Source organism: Penicillium macrosclerotiorum, assembly GCF_028827735.1.
Source record: "Penicillium macrosclerotiorum strain IBT 26536 chromosome Unknown utg000002l_segment0_segment0, whole genome shotgun sequence".
Classification (NCBI taxonomy): domain Eukaryota; kingdom Fungi; phylum Ascomycota; class Eurotiomycetes; order Eurotiales; family Aspergillaceae; genus Penicillium; species Penicillium macrosclerotiorum.
In genome coordinates this window covers 1,999,433-2,021,117 of record NW_026643082.1, presented here as the reverse complement: position 1 = coordinate 2,021,117, position 21,685 = coordinate 1,999,433, and the positions used below count along the sequence as shown (strand labels likewise).

Here is a 21,685-nt window from a genome sequence, read left to right as displayed (position 1 = left end):
CGATCACATCTACACTGTGGTACCCCGTGTTTGTAGCTACTTAAGTGCCATTCCGTATATTATATTCGTGATAAAACTTTTCGTAGTTGGCATATATATTCTTGTTTTTAACTAGATTGTAGTCTCACTAACTTGCAAAGATTTTAATTGAAAAAATGTGTAAAAGGTCCGGTTTGGAGTACCATGCTATGTCGTACATAGAGCCAGTGCAACTCAGCTTCTGTTATACTTCCTTGAATATTCGTGATCGAATCGTTTATATATATATCTTAAAGGTGGAGGCAGAGGACCTCTACTGAGTCTTCTCGAGATTCAGTCTTTTATCAATATACGAGCTATTATGTCTTTCATATCTAGTTCATCTACAATTCCTTACTTAATCGACAGCCCACTACAATGACAAGTAGGTTAGTACCTTTGCAATTTAGTCATAACATAGATCGCAAACTAAATATACACGAATCGCTGCTATGGAAATATGATGAGTCGCGTGTGATAATTCCTATTTTATGTTCCTTCAGGCAACATCAGGAGAGGGTACCCCGTTGTGGACTTTTATAATTCAATAAGTAATCTGCCTATAACCTATCTTTATCTAGTCTACAAGTGGAAGCGACGGAGTTTACCTGGGACTATCGGAGCTCGGCGATCCAGAATAGCAAGAATACCTCAGTAGGGTACGATTAACGACAGGGTAAGCTAAGAAGCAAACAAGCGATAGATCGCAGGATGTCGAGAGATGGAGGGCGAGGGGAAGGGGGGTTTGCCTTAACAGAACTACGCATGGCAACACATTAATGCTAAATTTTAGTTAATATTTCTAAATTGGAGGAATATTTCACAAGCACAGTCCGATATGGTGTAGTGGCTAACATCGCCGTCTCTCACACGGCAGCCGGGGGTTCGATTCCCCCTATCGGAGTTCTTTTTTGTTCCTTCTTCCAAAGCATTTTTTTGGATATGGCGAAAGCGGACGACAAACGGACTATATGTACGAACTACTTACTACTGTCTCTATCACAGCCTGCATGTACAAAAGTACCTTGCATGTGTACCACGTGACACTATGCATGTGACACGTGATATAAGCCCGGCGGGTGCTGACTTCAGAGAAAATAAGAGATATCAATAACAACAAAGATAAATGATTACATGAAATGCTACATGTAGTTTGCTAGCAGGGCTAGATTAAAAATCCAAAAGGGTAGTACATAGAGGGGGTTTGAGGATATCGGAGGAATCACAACACAGCATCACCAAAAAACGGTCTAGAAGTGGATGGGCTTGGAGTAGGTGGCCATGGCAGCCTCCTTGAAGGCCTCCGACAGAGTCGGGTGGGCGTGGCAGGTACGGGCAACATCCTCGCTGGAGGCGCCGTACTCAATGGCCAGGGTAGCCTCGGCGATCATCTCGCCGGCACCGGGGCCGATGATGTGGACACCAAGGATGCGGTCAGTCTCGGCATCGGAGATGAACTTAACAACACCCTCAGTGTCAAGGTTGGTCTTGGCACGAGAGTTGGCGCTGAAGGGGAAGGTGCCGACATTGTACTTGACACCGGAGGCCTTGATCTCAGCCTCGTTCTGGCCGACCCAGGCGACCTCGGGGTGGGTGTACATGACGCTGGGGATGGCGGCATAGTTGACGTGGCCGTGACCCTTCTTGATGTACTCGATAGCGGCAACAGCCTCCTCCTCGGCCTTGTGGGCCAGCATGGGGCCGAAGGTAACGTCACCGACCACACGGATGTGAGGCAGCTTGGTGCGGTACTCCTGGTCGATCACCAGGCGGCCCCGGTCATCCTTGTCGATACCAACGTTCTCAAGACCCAGACCCTCAGTGTAGGGGCGACGGCCAATGGCGACGAGAACGACATCGGCGTCCAGGGTCTCCTCCTTGCCACCCTTGGAAGACTCGATGCTCAGGGAGACGGTGGCACCGCTGTCATCGCCCTTGGTGACCTTGGTGCCGGTCTTGAACTTGATACCTTGCTTGCCCAGAATCTTCTGAGCCTGCTTGGCAATCTCGGCGTCCATGCCGGGACCACCGATCTGGTTCAAGAACTCAACAACGGTAACCTCAGCGCCAAGACGGGACCAAACGGAGGCCTAGAACAATGGCGAATTTCGTCAGTTTCTCTAAATAATGTTCCCAGCAAGAAGTGTGCAATTTCAAACAGTGCTGCAGTCAAGAAAACGTACCATCTCCAGACCAATGATACCACCACCGATGACAACCATCTTCTTGGGGACTTCCTCGAGGGCAAGGGCACCGGTGCTGGTGATAATGCGCTTCTCATCAATGTTGAGGCCGGGGAAGGGGGTGGACTCGGAACCGGTGGCAATGAGGATGTTCTTGCCGCGAACAGTCTGCTCACCACCATCCAGCAGGTCGACCTTGACGGTGTTGGCGTCCACAAAGGAACCGGCACCCTTGATGTAGTCGACACCGTTCTTCTTGAGCAAGAACTCAACACCCTTAGTGAGACCCTCAACGGACTGGTCCTTGGCCTTGAGCATCTGGGCAAGATTAAGCTTGACATCGCCAACCTCGATACCGCGCTTCTTGGTGTCGTGGAGAATCTGGTGGTAGAGGTGGGAGTTGTTGAGGAGGGACTTGGAGGGGATACAGCCGACGTTCAAGCAGGTACCACCGAGGGTGCCACGCTTCTCAATACAGGCAGTCTAGTTGCAGAGAGAAAAGAAGTCGCGAGTTAGCAAAATAAACGTTGTGTTGGGAGGTGGGAGGTGCAATGTCGGGGGCGGCCTTTAGTGTCTCGTTCCCCACGAGAAGGAATTCAAAGCCATACCTTGAGGCCCTCCTGGCCAGCCTTGATAGCAGCGACGTAACCAGCGACACCACCACCGATGATAACGAGATCGTGCTCGCCTGTTTCAAGCACCCCGGCAAGGCCGGGCAAAAAGTCAGCTATCGCGACACTCCGGGAAGCATAAGAATCCACCCTGACCGCTCCGTGACGGTCATCGCAGCAAGGACTCACCAGCATCAGAGGCATAGCCGCGTTTTGAGCGGCCAATGAAGACCATGGGGGGAGTGATGAAAGTTGAAGGAACAGCCTTCGGGCCGGCAGCGCGGAGCGCAGCCCGCGGCGTAGCCCGGGGCAAAACAGCGCGAAACATGGCGGCAGGAAAACGTAAATGGCAAGAAGAACTTCAAATGACCGATCGATCCTCCAAGAAAATCGGCTTGGAGGGAGGGGTGGGAAGAGACAATTGGGGAGGTGGTGAGAGAGGTGGCTTCAAGGTACGGGAAAGATGAGGACTGAGCTTTTGCGGTATTTTGAGATTCGCCGCCGATGCGGTTATGTAAGCACACTCGGGTCGACTCGGTAAGGTTTCTGCCTTTGCCGGATGACGATGCCGATTCGAATAGGCAATTGTTGGGAATTCTATTGGGGGTTGGGAGTATGAGAGATCTGGAGAGGAGATAAGATGGTTCGATGACTCTGATTAAAGGGTATACGGTATTGGCCAGGCTGGAGTAGCAGGAGACTCCTACCAGTTTCCCTCAAGTACGGAGAGTCCACTGTATAACTACTAACATGCGGACCGGCCCAAACGGTGACCGGAAAAATCCCATAAATCCTTTTCCGCCCTCCACCCATCCGGCCAGCCATTGACTCCGGGGAAAAGAGGCTCCTCTTCTGCTTTTCCTCTAGCGTGAATCCCTGGAATAAGTGCCCCAAACTTGATCCCTCGATGCCCGCGGGTATGAGATCAGCGGGATCAGGTTTGCCGGGCAGCTCCGCCCAACCCCTCGCGGTTACACTCGGCAAGTCTTTACCTAGCCGCCTTTATGGACAATGAAGTGTCGAAAATATGTGGTGGCAGAGCACCGGTACAGGTTGAAATGATACTAGCTAGGTCGATATACATTACAGGTATCTTTTCGGCGTGTTATCATCTCGCCGGTGGCCTTCCCGATGCAAGTTTCCTTGCCCGAAGCCATCGCCAACAGACCAGCTGTGGCCCACTAGAGAAGATTAATCTTCCACATGAATGTCTGTCATCTTTGAGAGTTTATTTTTCAACTAAACCTCTCGCCTATTCAGGCTAACAGGTTTTCCGTGACAGTTTTAAAGAATCCCACAATATTGACGTGGTCAGTTCAGATTGAAACTTTGCCTATATATCTGCAGGCAAACAACGGAATTGGGACCGCAACTATTTCATCTAGTCTAAATATGTTCAAAATACTACCAAATCCCATAGCCCTTTCAGGGCCGCCGATAGTTGCTATCGACCAGCTCTATCAAAAAATTTCTCAGCTCCGAGAAACGGAAAGTTTTTGGCCCCTTTCTGCTAGGGGAATCCAAGCACCCCGAACAAAGTACTACTCATCCGGCAGGATGTTATGAAAACATCAATGGCTTGAACCTCCGACGCCGACACTTTATTCTAAAATTGACGTTTTGAACCGCCTTTAGAAGTTCATTCCTGCAAGTTTATCCGCTTGAAGTTAGTGAAGCTTTTGTTTGTAGACTTCAGCGTCGGCCTTGTCATGTGTATTGATATCAATGATCTTGGCTTTGGGGGACGGCGTTCGTGCCCCGTCCCGCCAATCACAAGAACACAGTCAGCTCGGTCCAAAGATCTACTATATTAGCCTTCAAAATCCATCGTGTTGCGCTCATTATCAATTGACAATAATCTCTAGAAATCACATTTACCGGTTTATCCACGGTGCATAATTTTGCATTCCCCATTATCGAAGAATTGAAGGGCCATTGGTCCATTGGTCCATTGGTCCATCGACGCTGTCGCCAACAAGTTACCAATTTACGACGATCGCATTGGCGAGGTAGCCTCTCAGGTTGTTATGTACACTCCAAGCCCGTTCGGTAATCGAACAACTCGCATCGCTATTTTGATAAAGCAAGAGTCCAAGTAGTGGTGGTAAATAGAGGTACCCAAAACCCACGGTTCCGCCCGATCAGTTCAAGAGACTGTATGGACCTCGCATCACCGCATCCCGGACAGAGCATAGAAACTGTGAGTTCCGTCCGGAAATGGACTGTTACCTTCTCTGGCTTCTTCAGCTCACATATCTCTAGGTGTTAGTTTCTGAAGACCCTGCACAGTCTAAGCCCTTAAAGGAAAAGACTTCCCATGTTCAGCGAGAACTGCCCCGAATTCAAGCATAAGCACATCTCTTAGTTGCTGCTATATCTCGTCTGAATCGAACTGAGAGCAAATAAAATTGTTACACACATGAATATAGACTCCGAACTAATCCAATGGAATGGTCCGGGTTACCCCATAAATTGTTTCCAACAAATTCGCTGCCACCGTGGTGGGGAATTGGAAGCAGGCAATGTACATACGGTTTAGAGGCCACTAGAAGCCAAAGGACTTGGGCTGTAGCCTACAACACCATAGTCCTATGATAGACACGCGTCTTTCAGAGGAATGGAAGGTTCACATAGAGTGGAGTCCCAAGCCTCATGTGGTCTTCGGAAAACCAACTGTTGCTTCCAGGGAAAAAACCATTCGAGTCGCTTGAGAGGCACGATCTCATCATCAAAAGCAACAAAAAGGTGTTACTTGCGCTTTAAACAAGAACGATGAGGTTGAATATTACAAAAGCAGTCTCAATAAAACCAATATTGGAGATTCTCGAATCTTTTCGACACATCTATTACTAGTGCATTAGATAGGTATTTGCGGAACACTATCTGCTTAGAAACGGTACTCTTCTGCATCCATTAGACCAATGAGACATATCCTGGAAAGGAAAAGGAATCCGTATGCGTAGCCATGTCCAAAGATGGATCACAATAGAAGCTGAAGCGAGCCATGGATTCGCCGGCCCTCATCAAACATCCATGTTGTCCCAAGTCTAAGTCCCGGAGCCCAAAAACCACGCACCTGTAACAACATAATGAATAATATGCCCGAAAAATTCGATTAAGCATAAATTTTCTAGTATTGCTCGACCAGGTAGCCCGGATTTTTGACAGATGAGCTTCGCCTCAACCGGGGTGGCAGACGAGGGACAGGTTGATTTTGAAAGTCAACGAGATGATAGATCAAGTCCAAGAGCAAGATGAGTTATCCACCACATTATGTTTGAGAGTCTCTTATTGAGTCAGACCTACATGACCAGCGTATATCCAGTCCGCTTCGGTTAATATTCCAGTCGACGTCAATTTTCCACGGAAACGACCATGGCGGGTGGGCCGATGCTGGAGAAAGCCTGGGCAGGCCGTGGAGTCGGCGAACTTCCGAGGCCGGGGTTTTCCCCAGCCGCCGAGAGGGGCGAACATCTGAACGGGCGAGAGAATGAAAGCAAAATTCGAAGAGACAAGGAGCCCGCGAGCGTCATGATATATTGGCACTGTCTCGAGTATCAATTCGGCCATACTAGGCTCGATCCGCCGGCAGGTAATTCGCGTAGGATATTTCGATCATCCCCGAAGGTTGGGGGCGGCTTGCCGAGAACCTCGACGTGAGCAACTCCAGAACCCCGGGTTCTCCGCGTACAGGGGTGCGTGTCCGACTGCCGGTTTACGTTTCTTCTGGGGGAGTGGAGCGGCGCTGAGCCTGCTGTCCATTGGATCCTCGGCGCGACGTGAAAGCAAGGCCCGGGTTTTCTCGGCCGGTTGGCGTTTCGTCATCCTTAGTTTGGCTAGCGGAGGCTGGAGCATGACGGCGTGGCGATCGTAGACCGACGCCAACAGGTCGGTTAATTAACCGGGAAGGAACAGCCGCGATCTCGAAGTATGGAGGAGACGGTCGCATCAGGTCGCGCAATGTCCCTGGCTCGGGAACAGCGAAAGGCGTAGGAATTAATGGTCGGCTGGTGAGAGTTATACTTGAGATTGGGAGTCCAGTCGTTTATACGATCTGCAGTCCAGACTCAAAAGGCATGGAGCAGGCAGTCGGACATATGCAGAGGCAAATAGTCGAAACTATGAGACTCTTTCGGGCTGCCGATTTCGGTTTGAGTTCCAACCAAGTTCTGTTCGAGTTCCTGGCCGGTTAAAAGGCCATTTTGCCCCGCTCGTTGCTGATCTAGGCTTTTGACTTCCTGTGGGGTCAAACATGGGGAAGGAAGCAAACGTGGTATTGGACCAGGCGTAGGTCCAGTCTTTACGGGCCCGGGATGTAACCGGAATCGCGGCCGTCGCTTGCTGCATCGGGCCTGTTTCTGGGGTGACTCTTGGCCGATCACCCTCAATGCGTCCGGACCGAGGATTTAAAAGGACGTGAGGGGCCACCGTGAGACCGTCCGATCTGCGATTCTTCCTTGGAGCTCTTTCTTCTTCTTTTGCCTTGCTTTCTGGTTGGTCTCTACCCCGTGGGGTTGCTTTAGTATTGTTGTGGATGGTTCATCGAAATCCTCCATCATGGACAAAATTCCCTCCTGGAATGTCGTCCACAAGCTGGAGAAACGCCAGCTGCTCGTCGCCATCAACTGCGTCGCGGCGCTATCCATTCTCTTCTTCGGATATGATCAGGGCATGATGTCGGGCGTTAACAACGCCAAGGACTATATCGACTTGATGAAGTTTGGATATACGAAGGAGGTCGATGGCGAGGTGACTGCGGTAGTCACCAATTCCCTGCTTCAGGGTGGCATTGTTTCCGTATACTATCTGGGGACGCTCTTTGGAGGCCTGTTCGGTGGTTGGTTGGGGGATCGCATTGGCCGGATCAAGTCGATTGCCGTTGGTGCAGCCTGGGCGGTGCTCGGGGCGAGTCTGCAGTGCTCGGCCCAGAATCACAACTGGATGATTTGCGGTAAGGAGCAGGTCGAATCCATCTAGATATCGGAGACCAGGCGCTGACAGGTGGACAGCTCGGTTCATCAACGGAATCGGGACAGGCATTCTGAATGCCATTGTTCCAGTCTGGGCGACAGAAACGGCTGAGCATACGTCTCGCGGCCAGTTCATCGCGATCGAGTTTACCCTAAATATCTTCGGTGTCGTCCTGGCCTATTGGCTGGAATTGTATGTAGTCCCAAACAACTCCCATCTCCCATATCGTCCATCTGATGTCTAATCAATCGTTTTGTCTAGTGGCCTGTCCTTCATTGATGGTGGTAACTCCGCCTTCCGCTGGAGGTTTCCTATTGCCTTCCAGATCATTTTCCTCCTGGTCCTCTTCGCCGCGGTGTGGTTCTTCCCCGAGTCGCCTCGCTGGCTTGTCAAGGTCGGCCGTGAGGATGAGGCCCGCTACATCCTACAGCGGCTGCGTGGCAGCAGCCCCGAGGACCGGGTACGGGCTGAAGCCGAGTTTCTGGATATTCAGAGCATTGCAGAGATGGAGAAGACGGTGGTCCACGGCAATTCATATCTGTCCATGCTCTTCGGCTACAAGTCCGGCGATCTGCATATCGGCCGCCGAGTCCAGCTCGTCGTTTGGTTGCAGATCATGCAGGAGTGGGTTGGCATTGCGGGCGTGACGGTCTACGCGCCAACCATTTTCAGTATCGCCGGATTCGACTCGATGAAAAGCCAGTGGATTAGCGGACTGAATAATATTTTCTACATGGTATGTGTCTGCACAGCCTAGCGAGGGAAAAGGAGGGGGGGGGGATGTTCCATCTCGCTTCACTAACACTGCTCTCTAGTTCGCTACCCTGATCTGTGTATTTACCCTGGATCGTATTGGGCGTCGCTGGACTCTGTACTGGGGCGCAGTTGTACAGGGTATCGCTATGTTCTTGGCTGGAGGGTTCTCTCGCCTGGCCATCAACGCCAAGGCCGATGGCAACATAAGCCAGGCCTCTTCATACGGTGCGGCAGCGGCGTCGATGATTTTCATTTTTACGTCGACTTTCGGCGCAACCTGGTTGACTGTGCCGTGGCTGTACCCCGCTGAGATCTTCCCATTGGCGGTGCGGGCTCGCGGAAACGCCTGGGGTGTGGTTGGATGGAGTATTGGAAATGGATGGCTGGTAAGTGCCCTATTTGGGCCCTGAACTCTCTTGTAGTCAATTCTGACCATTTCTGGTTTCCTTTTTCTAGACGCTTCTGTGCCCCGTGATGTTTGATGCTATCGGCGAAAAGACCCTCTACGTGTTCGCCGCCAGTAATGTGATTACTATTCCCATGGTGTGGGCCCTGTACCCGGAGAGTAATCAGCGAACGCTGGAGGACATGGACCTGCTGTTTGCCGCCAAGACCCCGTGGACCTGGGACGCCGAGGCGACGTTTGCTCGTCTGAAGGCCGAGAACCCCGGTATGGTGCAGACCGTCAGTCGCAAGGGCAGCGTGGTTGATCCCGAGAGTGGCAAGGCTTTATCGGTGGATGCCATTGCGGCCGAACATGTGGACCACCTTGGGACCCGAGATTGAGAAGGCTACGAAGCGATCCGTCCAGACTAGGAGGCTCTTCGTTCGAGTAGACAGGGTGGGCCCGGGGATGCTCCGATGTAATTAGGCAGAGCCCGGGATCCTAAACAGAAATACAGTAACCTGATGAGTCATGTGAAATACGATCATAGCGTCATAATACAACATGTGGGAGACTTTCCATAGGCTACTTTGTTCTCATACTGCCAAATGGCTTACAAATAGGAGGAGTCAAAATGCGCGTGTCGCTAACGAGGAGGCGAGAAGCGGGAGATTTGAGTTGTTCCCCGGATCCTCTGATTGGCCACTTTCAGAACAACATTTGGGAGCGTCTCAAGCAGCTTCACTTCTTAAAAGGTCCTTGGGCGCGTTTGTGAACTCTCTTTCTTCTTGGTAGTCCAGATTCATTCAGATACTCCAATAACCCTCCCCCTAGCTCTACCAAGGCCAAGGAGCCCGTGGGCTATCCACCAGTCTTGATTCAGTCTGCTTCATCGGGCCTGACGCGTCTCATCGCGTCGTTGTCCCAGATCGCATATCAGCGAGTCATCGAACTCAACCACCTCCGAAGACAATCTGCGTTGTGCTGTACTACCCTAAACTCCCTGTCTCCTGGCACCATCCCAAATGTCCGACACATCCACCCATCCAGACCCAACAACCCAAAAATGTCTCCGTCGCATCTCCCTGCACCCTACCCTAACTCCCTACCGCCGCCGCGTCTACCGCGTGCTCCTCTCCGTCCCGCCCGGTCGCTGGACCACCTACTCCGCCTTGGCAACGTACCTGGGGTCCAGCGCACGCGCCGTCGGCAACGCCATGCGCACGAACCCATTTGCGCCCGCGGTGCCATGCCACCGCGTCCTGGCGGCTGACGGCTCGCTGGGCGGGTATAAGGGCGAGTGGCGGGTCAGCTCGAAGATCGGCGATGGCTCATTCCGGGAGGAAAAGCGATTACGCTTGGAGGAAGAGGGGGTGTTGTTCGAAGCAGGCAAGGCGGGAGGGCAGTGTTTCTTGGAGTTTAAAGATTTGGGGGCGAAATAGGAGTGGATTATAACCCCCAAGGGGGCTTAGGCTGTTGGGGATTGGGATTGGGATGTGCAGCTTGTTGTTATTTTTTGGTCTTCTTTAAGATTACTTTCTTGCGGCCGTGATTGGGTGTTGTGTGGAAGAGGCATGCTTTTGCTTGAGGGTAAATTGGCGGAGTCACGAACACCATTTCTTTCGACGATGACACTATGATACATTTTGCCTTCTGGCGAGGGCCCTGGCACTTCCGAGATTCACTCTCGCTATGCACTTCATTTCAAATCATGTGGCGCTTATCCGACCGCGAGCTCACGTTTCGAGTTCAGCCTCGCATCAAGCATGCATACTCGGGCGCTGACGCCGACGACGACCAGTGCGTTTCCAGCCCAGCCCGCAGTTCACGACACAGGAACCATTCGAGCGGGAAGGATGAGATCAGGGACGATCAGGCCAGTTCTTAACGTCGGATGCTACGACAAGGAACATGCTCGACCCAACCGCGGAAACTTGCGTCGTCCACGCCAGGCCCGTGTTTCCGGGTCCATGTTGGGACCGGCCAAGGGGTTCAGGTGCGGTTTGGCAAGCCGGCTTGTTGCAGATCAGCAGCAGCATCCTGCGTGGACCGAAGGTCACTCTCGACAAACTACGATGAGGCCGCACCGGCGCCATTACGAGGAGATGTTGCTACCTGGAGACGTCTTGTTTTAAATACTGGCTGCACTCTATCGTTCAGATCGCGCACAGTCGAGAGAGAGAGCGAGCGAGCGAGAGAGAGGTATCGTGTTGCGATCAGCTACCCACGACGATGAGAAGAGTGCTGTTCTGGGTATGGAGTGTTCTGGCAACAACCAGTACAAGCAATCCTCTAAGACCACCGCATTCCTTCTCAGAAACCCTCTCCTTTCAAAAAGCGACATCGATTGTCTCGTCTCCAAGTCCACAGAAAAGATCTACTGGCCCTTGTCCGGGAAATACCCCTGAGAACCGACACCAGTGGTGCGATTATGATATCAACACGGACTATACAACTGTGATCCCCGACACGGGCGTCGTCCGGGAGTTCTGGCTCGAGCTTGGGGAGATTCATGTTGCCCCGGATGGTCGAATGCGGTGGGCCCTAGCCATCAATGGATCGATTCCTGGGCCTATAATTGAGCTGGACTGGGGTGACACGGCTGTCATTCATTATCGAAACAGCTTGCCCCGAAGCGTGAAGAATGGGACCAGTATGCACTTCCATGGCCTGCGCCAGTACCGGACAAACCCGATGGATGGCGTCGTATCTATCACGCAGTGCCCGATTGGCCCCGGCGAGACGATGACCTACCGATGGCGCGCAACACAGTATGGCACCACCTGGTACCATTCGCATATTGGGCTTCAAACATGGGAGGGCGTGTTCGGAGCGATCATCATCAATGGACCGGCTAGCGCCAACTATGACGAAGACCAAGGGGTGATCCTCCTGAACGACTGGGACAGTCACACCGTCGATCAGCTCTGGGCCACGGCCCAGCTCGCTGGAGCGCCGACGATGGATAACGCGCTCATCAATGGGACCAATGTATTTGGAGCTGATAGCGACGACAGGCAGGTTGGCAGACGATTCCAGATGTCCTTTGTGCCGGGAAGAAGCTATCGACTGCGCCTGGGCAATGCAGCCTGCGACACGCATTTCAAGTTCAGTATCGACCACCACTCGCTGACGGTCATTGCGAACGATCTCGTTCCTATCAGACCGTACACCACGACTGTCCTGGATATCGCCATTGGTAGCGCTCTCCTCGTCCTTGCCTTTCAAGCCCTAGATGGGCGTTTCTGTTCTGCCCCAGTTCCACCCTGGCCTTGGCCATTCCAATCTATATTCAAATCTATCGATGAATGCAAGAATCTATGAACTAACAGATGCCCAGGCCAGCGCTACGACGTACTCGTCCACGCCAACCAGACCATCGGCAACGCCTTCTGGCTCCGCGCCGTCCCCCAACTCGCCTGCTCCAAGAACACGAACGTGGACAATATCCGCGGCATCGTTTCCTACCATGACCCCAGCACTCCTCGCTCTCCCACTCCCGCCCTGCCGTCCTCCACCCCCTGGCCTACCGCCGACGCCTGTGTCGACGAAACACCATCTGACCTTCGCCCCATCATCTCGCCCGCCCTAGACCTCGACCTCACCACCCCCTTTCACAACGAATCCCTTCCGGTTGGCCTTACCACCACTTCGCGCGGCCTTTACCGCTGGACCCTGAACGGCACCTCGCTCGCTCTTAACTGGACCTCCCCAATCCTGTCCACGCTACTCGCCCCCGGCCCCAGCCGTAGTGCCGCCCTCGCCCTGCCAAATGCCGACATCTGGACCCTCGTTCTCATCGAAACCGACCTCCCCGCCCCACATCCGGTTCACCTCCACGGCCACGACTTCCTGCTCGTCGCTCAGGGCACTGGCGCCTACGTGCCCCCAGTGGCTGGCCTGCACTATGCCCCCGGCACCCTGCCCAAGCGTGATACGGCGCTGTTGCCGGCGGGTGGGCATCTGCTGCTGGCCTTTCGTACGGATAATCCGGGGGTGTGGCTGCTGCACTGCCATATCGGGTGGCATCTGGAGCAGGGGTTTGCGGTATCCTTTATGGAGCGGGAAGCGGAGGTGCGGACGTTGTTGAAGGAAACGTGGAGCCGCGAGCGGAGTGCGATGGGCGAGACGTGTCGCGCGTGGGAGGCGTACTGGGGAGATGAGTGGAGCGAGAATGGGTCTGGGGTTTGATGGGGTTTCCGGCGGGTTTGCGGTGTCTCGAAATGTTTGATTATTGATTTAAGAAAAATAAAGACCCTAGGGGTGGGTAGAATATACGTTATAAGATTTTTCTTTTGGATCTGACAGAGGTTCTCTTTCAAACACCTTGCTTGATGGAGGGTCGGGGAATAGATCGCAATGGATCATATTTCTCGCTTGTAGCTGAAATACCACCCCCCTGGTCATGCTAGCCATGGTGGTGCGGATTGGTGGTCGAACTAGGAGGAAGAGCAGGGGTCGGAAGTCGTAGTCTTGAATCCGTCTCGACTACGTGATATTTGTATTAACCTGGAACTTACATGCACGGGAAGTATGATGCAGTATGGAGCGGGAAAGGTATGCCCGAGATCTGCAGGAGCCGCGATAGCCTTGGTTTAATGTTGGGTGTTGTTGGTTCCCCCGGGTCGGCCAGACCCGGGCCTCCGGGGCCTGTCATTCGCCATTAAACTAGTTTGTGGTCGACAAGAAGCCAAAGTACCCGCGTCGCATTCGTGGTGAAGACTTGATCCATTCTCTTTCTCCTTTTGCTTCGTGTGGTGCTCCAACATCCCCAATGCGATCAACAATGACGCCTGCACCGGAGACGCCGGCGGGGAAATGCTGTTCACCTGTCCAAAAGGATCGGAGCTAGTAGTCCGTGCTGGCTAGCTCCTCTAGATCCTTCGCTCTGTTGGGTCGGGGACGCCGACCGTCTTCATTGGAGCGTGACAGGGACCTAGCAGGCCCATGTGGGCAGGATTCGCGTCACTGGTGGGGACTCTGCATGATTCCTGATGGGCTTGCCGGCCAGGATGCCAGGACTGTCACCCGAGTGCTGTCGTTCGAGGATGAGCCAAGGACCAAACTAGGACAGACCTGGAGCTAGTCCATACTCGTGCGATCGGTATCGGTGTAGAAAGTGAGGGGTAAAAGGGGAGAGAGAGGGAAGGAAAGGAAAATTTCTGCTGCAGGAGGTTCCTGAATCCTGCCGGGATACGGATCCTGGCCGAGTCTGAGGTCTTCGGCCTCAGGTGGACCCAACGTGGTAGCCCGCCAGGTTGCACAGGCATTCCAGTAATGTTGCAACAGGAGCCGGTAGATGTGACCATGCCATGGGTGAAAGATAGATTGGTCGGCTTGAGGTTTCCAAGAGTCGGCCAGACCGCGATGTTGAGACGTCGCGCACTACGCAATCGAGGCATAGGAAGAGGGTAAGAGGAAGGATGCTCAAGTGAAATTCAACTGTCGTCCAATGAAGTACTGCGTACTGTCTTGATTTCCTGTGATATCCCAAACCGTAATCATAAGCGTATTCACCGTGACAAGACAAAATAAAGATAGACAACATAAGGCCTTTCCAGGCGGGAAACTCCGGTCTATAGACCTCCCCACATCCCAGGTCTATTCGCAACGTATAGCATTCCTCCAAGGAAATTGAGGCAGTAAATGTTAAAAAAAAAACCGATCAACTAGAAAAGGGGATATGAGAACAAGATGGCACAAAGATCTTCTATACAAGACAGAGCAAAGCAAAGCAAGAGCAATGTGATCTATAGCAACAGGGGCAATAAGAAGAGAAGAGAGAAAAAAGCAGCCGCGACTTGCGACCTGCAAGAAAGGCTAAATCAGAATAAAAATGGGGATGCCATTACAGAGGCGGAAGAAGCGAAAACAGGGTAACCAAAAAAGACAAACAAGTCGTCACGAGTCATGAACCAGCGGAGACATTGCTCTGCTGGGTAAGGTGCAGGCGGCTGGTAAGTGTGCCAAGGCTGTCCTAGAGTGTTGCGTCTTTGGCAGAGCGCTTCAACGCCCGTCGCTTCGGCACATCCAAGTGGTGATAGGAACGCAGGTGCTCGACAAGGTGGTCCTGCCGGGGAAACCCATTGCTGCCCTTGCGGGAGCAGTGTTCCACGGGGCAATTGCGAAAGACCGGGTAGTGGACACTGGTCTGGTGTCGCTTCAGGTCCGCGAAGCGAGTGAACGACTTGCCGCAATTATCGCAACCGAAGGGCTTGGTTGGTCTAGAGGGAGAAGGAGGAATTGATGTTAGTCTTTGAGCGACGTGGATTGGGATTGGACTTCATGACGATGAGATACTTACTTGGACTGGGTGGAAGGAGAGTCGGGACAGGAGTCATCGCAGGATGGGCCGATGGGGTAAGAGGGCATGGTGACTTCTTCGGGCACGTTCCAGGTGTTATTCCCACAGGTACTGCCGCAGCTACTGCTGGCCGAGCTGGGCACACTGGTTGCCATGGTGGTAGGATCATAGACGGGCGGCGAGACATCATTCATGGAGGAGTACATGTAGGGTGAGCTGGTGAAGGAGTATGCGGCTTCAGGGACCATCTCGGACACAGCAAATGGACTCGCTGAGGCATCGAAGTCACACATATTGGTCTCATAGATTGGCTGGGGAGGGCCATAGAAGAAGAAGTCCATGCCACCTGGGGAGGAGGAGTAGGCTGAGTCGGCATAGCTAAACGGAGACTGCATGATGTCGATGGGGGGAGTGCGGGTGGAGGAGGAGAAAGCTTCGGATGTTACAGTAGACATCGATGCAGAAATGGGAAGCGCGGTCTAGTTTTAAAGAGAAAAAAATGGAGATCAGCGCCGAGTTCTAGAAGCGCGGGAGAAGGTCACTAGTGAGGATTGACCTACCATCGTGAGACGCTGGCGTGAATCCTTTCGTCGAACCTGTGCGAGGGTTGACTAGTAAACGTTGGCGTGGTTGGCGGGGGATGGTGGCTTGGGGGCCGAGCGAGAAGCATCCATGCACGATGGGACAGGACGATATACGAGGACACGAGGAATGGCAGAATCAGGAAGATGGGGGACAACAAAAGGGGATGTTCCAAAGTCGACGAAAGTAAGAAAGATAATTATAGACGTTCTTGGGCATTGGTTTTAAATCCCTGGCAAGGCAAACTCAAGAATCACGGGACGTTGGATCTTGGGCTTCTTGTTTCTCTTCACCCCGGTTTCCTCCCCCCCCTCCTCCTCTTCCAAAGCACAAACACGAAGTCATCACCTGGCTTTCCACGCCGCCAGAGAAACACGGCCGGAGATTGGCTTCTGAATGGGCTCTACCTAGAATCCCCGAGATTCCTCGCATTCTGACTGGTCCAGGTATACCACACAGCCCCCGCACCAGTGCAGCGTCATTGAGGATCATCGCCTGCGGGAATTTCTGCAAGCACAGGGTGGATCCTCGACGAGCTGCATTAGCGGCTGTGACCAGGGAATCCCTTCGCCGCGCTGACTTCCCTGCGCCTTCTGGAATCCTTCTAGCGTGGGTTAGTGTCAGGCCCCTCTCACTTAGTGCGTCGGATATGTGGTGGTTGGCGTCATCGTGGGGGGCCAAGCAGACATGCCAGAAGCCAGTCATGATCCAGCTCTAAGCCGCGATCCTCGACTGGGCCAATCCTCGTCCCCGATAAGCTGCACGATCCCAGGAGCGGTCAGACTCGCTGCGCTCGAGCCCCCTCCCCCGTCTTGCGTCTGGCTTGCGGATACCTCTCGTCACAACGCACCAACACGGGCTGGGAGATCGATCATCACCGCTCATGGCTAGTGCGGGTGAGAAGCCCTTCTGGAAGCCTTCTAGCGTCCACCCAGAAAAGCAATCTGACAGGAAAACTGTGAAGAGGTCCTGCTTTGGCCCCCCTCCCCTGTTCTCTGTCTCGCTCCCCAGCCGGTCGCCTTTAATAGCTACTAAAACTAAAGAGGCCGGTGGTGAAGGGTGCTCGTTTCAGGTTTGCTGCATGGCGTTGGCCTGACTGCAGTTTGCACTGCGGCCTCAAAACACTGGAAACAGTCTGGCCTAGGGCACCGGTAGTGTATCTGCCTTGCCTGAGGATGATCAGAAGTGGAGTCAGGGTCAAAAGAGCCTCGCCGTTGTTCAAAGCGTCCACTCTTTCTAGTCTATACTCGGACCACAGTTCTTGTGATGCCAGCCGGCAACCGGGTGCCGAGTGGATCGCTTAGACACAAAAACAAAACAAACACGATCCCCGATCTTGTGGAGATCGCCGAGACAATTCATGAACAAAGCAGGGCAGTTCCCCAAACTGGGGTCAACCGATCGACAACCCCATGATACAATGGGATAATGGGCCATCCCGTGCGATACGACAACCCCCATGTACACCTGGTTTCTATTGGCTCTGGTGAACCCTTCTAGCGTCTGTCTAGCGGGCTTGGTGTTCCTTCCACTCTCCTCTTTTGTTTGTTCTCTGATCCTGGTCGCCCTGACGTTCTAGAAAAAAATCCCGCATCGCTAGCGCCAAGTCAACGCCTCACCCTGTTGGACCAGAGCAGCCACGCTAAGGCAAGGTGCGAATGCCCGGGAAGTGATGATGCATCCCGTTCCTACAGTGAGGCTTCGTCACAGCCTTCTGCCCGCCAATCGCAGTCTACTCGTTCTGTCGAAGCGACTCTATGGTGGATCCAGAAGGAAGTACAATGCTCAGGAATCGTACATTTGCTGAGTTGTACCTACAGTAGGGCCACTTGTCCGTTAGGGCCTTATGCATATCGAGCAATCACAGCATTATCCCATGCTGTAGTTTCCGGCCCGTCATCCCGCGCCCTGGACACATGCAGGAGTGAGGCTCGAGGTTCCCGTGGCGACTCGATACCCCGGATACTACAATTGCTCGAGTCAGGCAAACAGTACGGGCTAGGTCGAATGTAAACCCCCATCAAACAGGTCACATAGTTCGATCGCGCATTCAGACATATTTCTCTCTCTCACACACAGACACACGCACGCACACACACATAGTATGATTCATTTCGCAACACCAGGTAAGGTGGGGGATAGCCCAAAATAGCACAGAAAAACTCCTTGGTCTCCCCTGAGGCCCATTCATTGTACTCATTGTCCGATGCCGGTCCTGCGAAACAATAGTCGAGAAAAAAAGATGACGGAAGATAAGAAAAAAACACGCGCAGAGGATCAGACCAAGCACCCGCTCCCCTGATTCTTTTCCCAGTGATCTCCCTCTATGACATATCCACTCTTTTGCCCCATCCCTTGGAATCCATCCGGTCATAGCGCTAGCCGAGCAATAAATAGAAAAGAAAAGGAGGCTGGCTTTTTTGAAGAAAGGTCGTGGGTCCAAGGCTGATTGATGGCTACGCCACAAAAAGGAAAAAAAGAAGGCACTCATGTTCAAAGGACGAGTTATAACTCGTCTTCAAGATATTTGTACACAAATTTGAAATCAGCCTTGCGCCGGTTCATCCTGTCGGGCACCAGAGTTAGTACTGTTTTTGCTTTTCGGTAAGAAAGCAGAAGGGGAGGGGGCGTGAGAGCTTGGATGTCCAGCCTCTTGTATACACTTACCATGTACTCTCATAGTCGAAAAATCGGTAAGTGCCTTGCTCAAACTCCTCCGTGATGTTCTTCGGCTCTTCGTGTCGTTGGAACCATGTTTGGTATTGCTTGTGGAAGCGCCAACTTTGGTTCTTCAGGGCCTTGGCAGCCAAGTACTGCTGGTACGACCCTTGTCGGTAGTAAAAGAGGTAGAACAATGTATCCGTATCAATCCTGCCAGTATCGTACAGCCGGGGGTCATCAAAAATGGCAAGAGGCTCTTGCGGGTAATAGAGAGGGGTATTGTAGGGGTTCTGGGGTTTATAGTGACGAGGCTTCTCCGCATCCCCAGGCTCCGGACACGTTGTGAGCGAGGCAGCAAGAAGACGTTGAACGGCTGGTGATGAAGTGCCAGCTACAGCACGATCCTTGGTCAACTCCCATGACTGGACAAGGTCTTGAAGACCCGGTGGCAAGTGATACACCGATTCTTCGCTCTCATTCTCATCCTTTGTAGATGTCTTGCCATTGGTCTTCAGCTCCTCCTTTAGAGGTTCGGCTTTATCTACCGGGGCGGGTGACGATGTGCCAGACGCTGCTGTGCCTGCCGGCGTTATAGACCGTACAGCTGATGTCACAGCTTCTTCAGAAGATGAAGCTGCTGCTGCTGTTGTTACAGCCTTGACGACCGGTTGTACTGAGGAAACACTTGGGGAAGCAGTTGAAGACGCTTTGGAGACCGGCAGAACATTGGAAAAAGCGGGGCTGGCACCAGGTGGTGGCGGTAAAGGCAGAATCCCAACACCATTCTTGTCACTTGCAGCTGCGGCCGCGGCGGCCGAAGCATACTTCAAAGTCTCGCCAGGAAGTCGTGTCGGAAGGGGTGCCGGCTTCATGCCTGGGGCGGCACTGGATGAAGTTGCGGGATGAAGGGTGGCGAGGACGGGAAGCGGGGATTTCATCTGTGCAGATGGGCGTCGATTTGTCGTGGCATCCACCTTGGGCTTAGGCTTAGGCTCAGGTTCGTCATCTTGAATCGATTGAGTATCTTGAGAGGATACGCGGTCGTTGTCTCCTGTCATGCCAAACTGCGCCTCAACCTCTTCACCGATATTCAAGTCATCGTAGAGCGTCTCGTCCTCTCCGGAGTAGTCAATGTTATGGCCTTCCTCCACATAGTATTTGATGCTTTCTTTGAGATCCAGCACTTGGCCGACTTCCAAATTGCCGTTCTGCAACGATCGCAAGAGGAACTCTAGTTTGTTGACATGCCACTTATGGCGTTCCGATATGCGTGAGATATCCGCCATCCGGTTGGTCTTGCTCGTGTCCTTCTTGCCCTTCTTCATTTGCGCCTGCAATATCTCCTCTTCAGCTTCCATGGCCTCGATCCTTTGTTGAAGTTCGTCGACCATCGATGATAAGAAGTCGCAAGCCTCAACCTTCTCTTTTTCCTTCGGATCCAGACGTGATGCCGCTGATAACCCTTCTTTGGAATAGGCCTTTGTCTTCATCTCCTTCTCGACGGCCTTGAACTGTTCCATGCACTGTGTCGAGGTTTTGTTAACAGGGTTCAACAGTCCACCTCACAAAATAGTAGCCCTACCGTTTCAATGGCCTTCCGCTGCTCTAGCAAAGGAGTCTTGTCCTTCACCTCATTGCCTGCAGCCCATGTCTTGATCTGGTCGCGGAACCTTTGGAGTTTCTTGATCTCGCGCTTGAGGTTCTCTTCTAGCTTATCACGCTGGGTGGGGTTCGTAGCGGAGCGGATCTTCTCGTAGATTCCCTCAAAGGTCTGAATTCCCTCTGCGACCTTCTTAAATGTCTTATCGATCTCTTGTTGCGTCTTCCGAGACGTCATGGTGCTCTCGTTTTTGGCGTGGACGGGGGGTCCGTCCACTGACGTTTCGAGTATTGATGCGGTGGGCGCGGGTTGCTAATGCGCTCCGACCAGAGGTGAATGATTGGGCACAATCACTCGAGGGTATGTCGAGGATTGAGTATGGTAGAATGCGACTTGCTGTCGACAGGTGAGAAATGCAAAGCACAGGTGGAATGTGCTTCTTGTCGTGCCTTCGTCTGGGAAAGCTCCGCGGTTGCCCTTTGGGGAAGGCGGTCAGTCTCTGATATGTGAAAGTCACGATCTTGGAACGAGTTGTAGATTGATGTGAACGAAATCCTTTCACAACATTTACAATTCCGGTGTCCAAAGGTATTTGTGAAGTTCCTGTTTGTGAGTATCATTCGAGCAGAAGCCTGCCTCGGCCGGGGCGGTTGTATGTTTATCTGAGCTGCGTCATCTCAAAGCGGAGGGTAAGTGCACATTGCGCTCCGTGGGGCATCCAACGCTGGTGGCTAATTGTTACTTTTTGAACCCCAGGCTCTCCCAAATAGAAGAGATGAAAGGTGCGCACTGTTCCCAATCTTTCTAATCCCCCCAATCTTCCAGACTGGCTTGAGAAATCAAAACTAAGCTTTCTCTGCCAGTCGTTATCCAACGTGTCAAATCAGCGTCTGTCACGGTCGACTCGGAGTTAATCTCATCCATCGGCAAGGGTCTGCTGGTACTCACAGGCGTGGGTAAAGAGGACACAGAGAAAGAGGCAGAGAATCTGGTTAATAAGGTGCTCAAGGCCAAATTCTGGCCGGATGAGAACGGAGGGCAGGTGAGGATTGGTGAGCCACAGCGGCGACGCGATCTTGGTGCTGACGAAGTCCAACAGTGGAAGAAGAATGTCCAAGATATTGATGGCGAGATTCTATGTGGTACAAGAACTTCTTCTGCATTTCCAGATTCTCCAGGACTATGGAATCAACTGATCCGTTTCCCTTCCCTTAGTGTCTCAGTTCACTCTCTACGGCAAGATGAAGAAGGGCAACAAGCCCGACTTCCACGATGCGGCCGACGCCACCACAGCACGTAGAGTCTACGACCATTTCTACAATAAGATGCGCGATTCCTATGTGCCCGAACGAGTCAAGAACGGCGTGTTCCAGGCCATGATGGAGGTGGAGTTGAAGAACGATGGGCCGGTGGGTGTCGACTACCGCAGTGAAGATGCGGCGGTACATTTGCCTTCCTGGCTTTATACCTTTGCGCCGCGATTGGATTCATGCTGATTCGTCCTATCTTTTAGGTCACAATTGAGATCAATACCAACCTCCCAAAGAAAGAACCCAAGAATCCGAAGGAGTCCAAAGGCGAAGGCGCGGAGAAGGACGCCGAGAGCGGGGAAGG

General features: G+C 52.6%; 9 protein-coding genes across 9 annotated transcripts; 5 read left to right on the top strand and 4 right to left on the bottom strand.

Moving 5' to 3' along the window:
• Positions 1-1,268: 1,268 nt before the first annotated feature.
• On the bottom strand, positions 1,269-3,140 carry N7462_001860 (dihydrolipoyl dehydrogenase; the record flags this gene model as incomplete). Its single annotated transcript, XM_057073586.1, has 4 exons — positions 1,269-2,108; positions 2,202-2,684; positions 2,810-2,928; positions 3,002-3,140. 4 exons carry the CDS (start codon positions 3,138-3,140, stop codon positions 1,269-1,271), a joined length of 1,581 nt encoding a protein of 526 aa, XP_056937227.1.
• Positions 3,141-5,231: 2,091 nt separating this feature from the next.
• N7462_001859 (uncharacterized protein) lies at positions 5,232-5,523 on the top strand (the record flags this gene model as incomplete). The annotated part of the gene is made up of 2 exons (XM_057073585.1): positions 5,232-5,336; positions 5,362-5,523. 2 exons carry the CDS (start codon positions 5,232-5,234, stop codon positions 5,521-5,523), a joined length of 267 nt encoding a protein of 88 aa, XP_056937226.1.
• A 1,004-nt stretch (positions 5,524-6,527) lies between these two features.
• On the bottom strand, positions 6,528-6,761 carry N7462_001858 (uncharacterized protein; the record flags this gene model as incomplete). Its single annotated transcript, XM_057073584.1, has 1 exon — positions 6,528-6,761. One exon carries the CDS (start codon positions 6,759-6,761, stop codon positions 6,528-6,530), a length of 234 nt encoding a protein of 77 aa, XP_056937225.1.
• Positions 6,762-7,369: 608 nt separating this feature from the next.
• N7462_001857 (uncharacterized protein) lies at positions 7,370-9,325 on the top strand (the record flags this gene model as incomplete). The annotated part of the gene is made up of 5 exons (XM_057073583.1): positions 7,370-7,763; positions 7,822-7,975; positions 8,045-8,519; positions 8,599-8,925; positions 8,996-9,325. The coding sequence occupies 5 exons, from the start codon at positions 7,370-7,372 to the stop codon at positions 9,323-9,325; spliced, it is 1,680 nt and encodes a 559-aa protein (XP_056937224.1).
• Positions 9,326-9,949: 624 nt separating this feature from the next.
• Positions 9,950-10,366, top strand: N7462_001856 (MGMT family protein; the record flags this gene model as incomplete). The annotated part of the gene is made up of 1 exon (XM_057073582.1): positions 9,950-10,366. The coding sequence occupies one exon, from the start codon at positions 9,950-9,952 to the stop codon at positions 10,364-10,366; it is 417 nt and encodes a 138-aa protein (XP_056937223.1).
• Positions 10,367-11,156: 790 nt separating this feature from the next.
• Positions 11,157-13,115, top strand: N7462_001855 (uncharacterized protein; the record flags this gene model as incomplete). Its single annotated transcript, XM_057073581.1, has 2 exons — positions 11,157-12,165; positions 12,265-13,115. The coding sequence occupies 2 exons, from the start codon at positions 11,157-11,159 to the stop codon at positions 13,113-13,115; spliced, it is 1,860 nt and encodes a 619-aa protein (XP_056937222.1).
• Positions 13,116-14,901: 1,786 nt separating this feature from the next.
• N7462_001854 (uncharacterized protein) lies at positions 14,902-15,791 on the bottom strand (the record flags this gene model as incomplete). The annotated part of the gene is made up of 3 exons (XM_057073580.1): positions 14,902-15,148; positions 15,229-15,707; positions 15,789-15,791. 3 exons carry the CDS (start codon positions 15,789-15,791, stop codon positions 14,902-14,904), a joined length of 729 nt encoding a protein of 242 aa, XP_056937221.1.
• A 2,524-nt stretch (positions 15,792-18,315) lies between these two features.
• On the bottom strand, positions 18,316-20,308 carry N7462_001853 (CNOT2/3/5 family protein; the record flags this gene model as incomplete). Its single annotated transcript, XM_057073579.1, has 3 exons — positions 18,316-18,376; positions 18,478-19,994; positions 20,054-20,308. The coding sequence occupies 3 exons, from the start codon at positions 20,306-20,308 to the stop codon at positions 18,316-18,318; spliced, it is 1,833 nt and encodes a 610-aa protein (XP_056937220.1).
• Positions 20,309-20,846: 538 nt separating this feature from the next.
• On the top strand, positions 20,847-21,567 carry N7462_001852 (D-aminoacyl-tRNA deacylase; the record flags this gene model as incomplete). The annotated part of the gene is made up of 3 exons (XM_057073578.1): positions 20,847-20,853; positions 20,935-21,123; positions 21,287-21,567. The coding sequence occupies 3 exons, from the start codon at positions 20,847-20,849 to the stop codon at positions 21,565-21,567; spliced, it is 477 nt and encodes a 158-aa protein (XP_056937219.1).
• Positions 21,568-21,685: the final 118 nt, after the last annotated feature.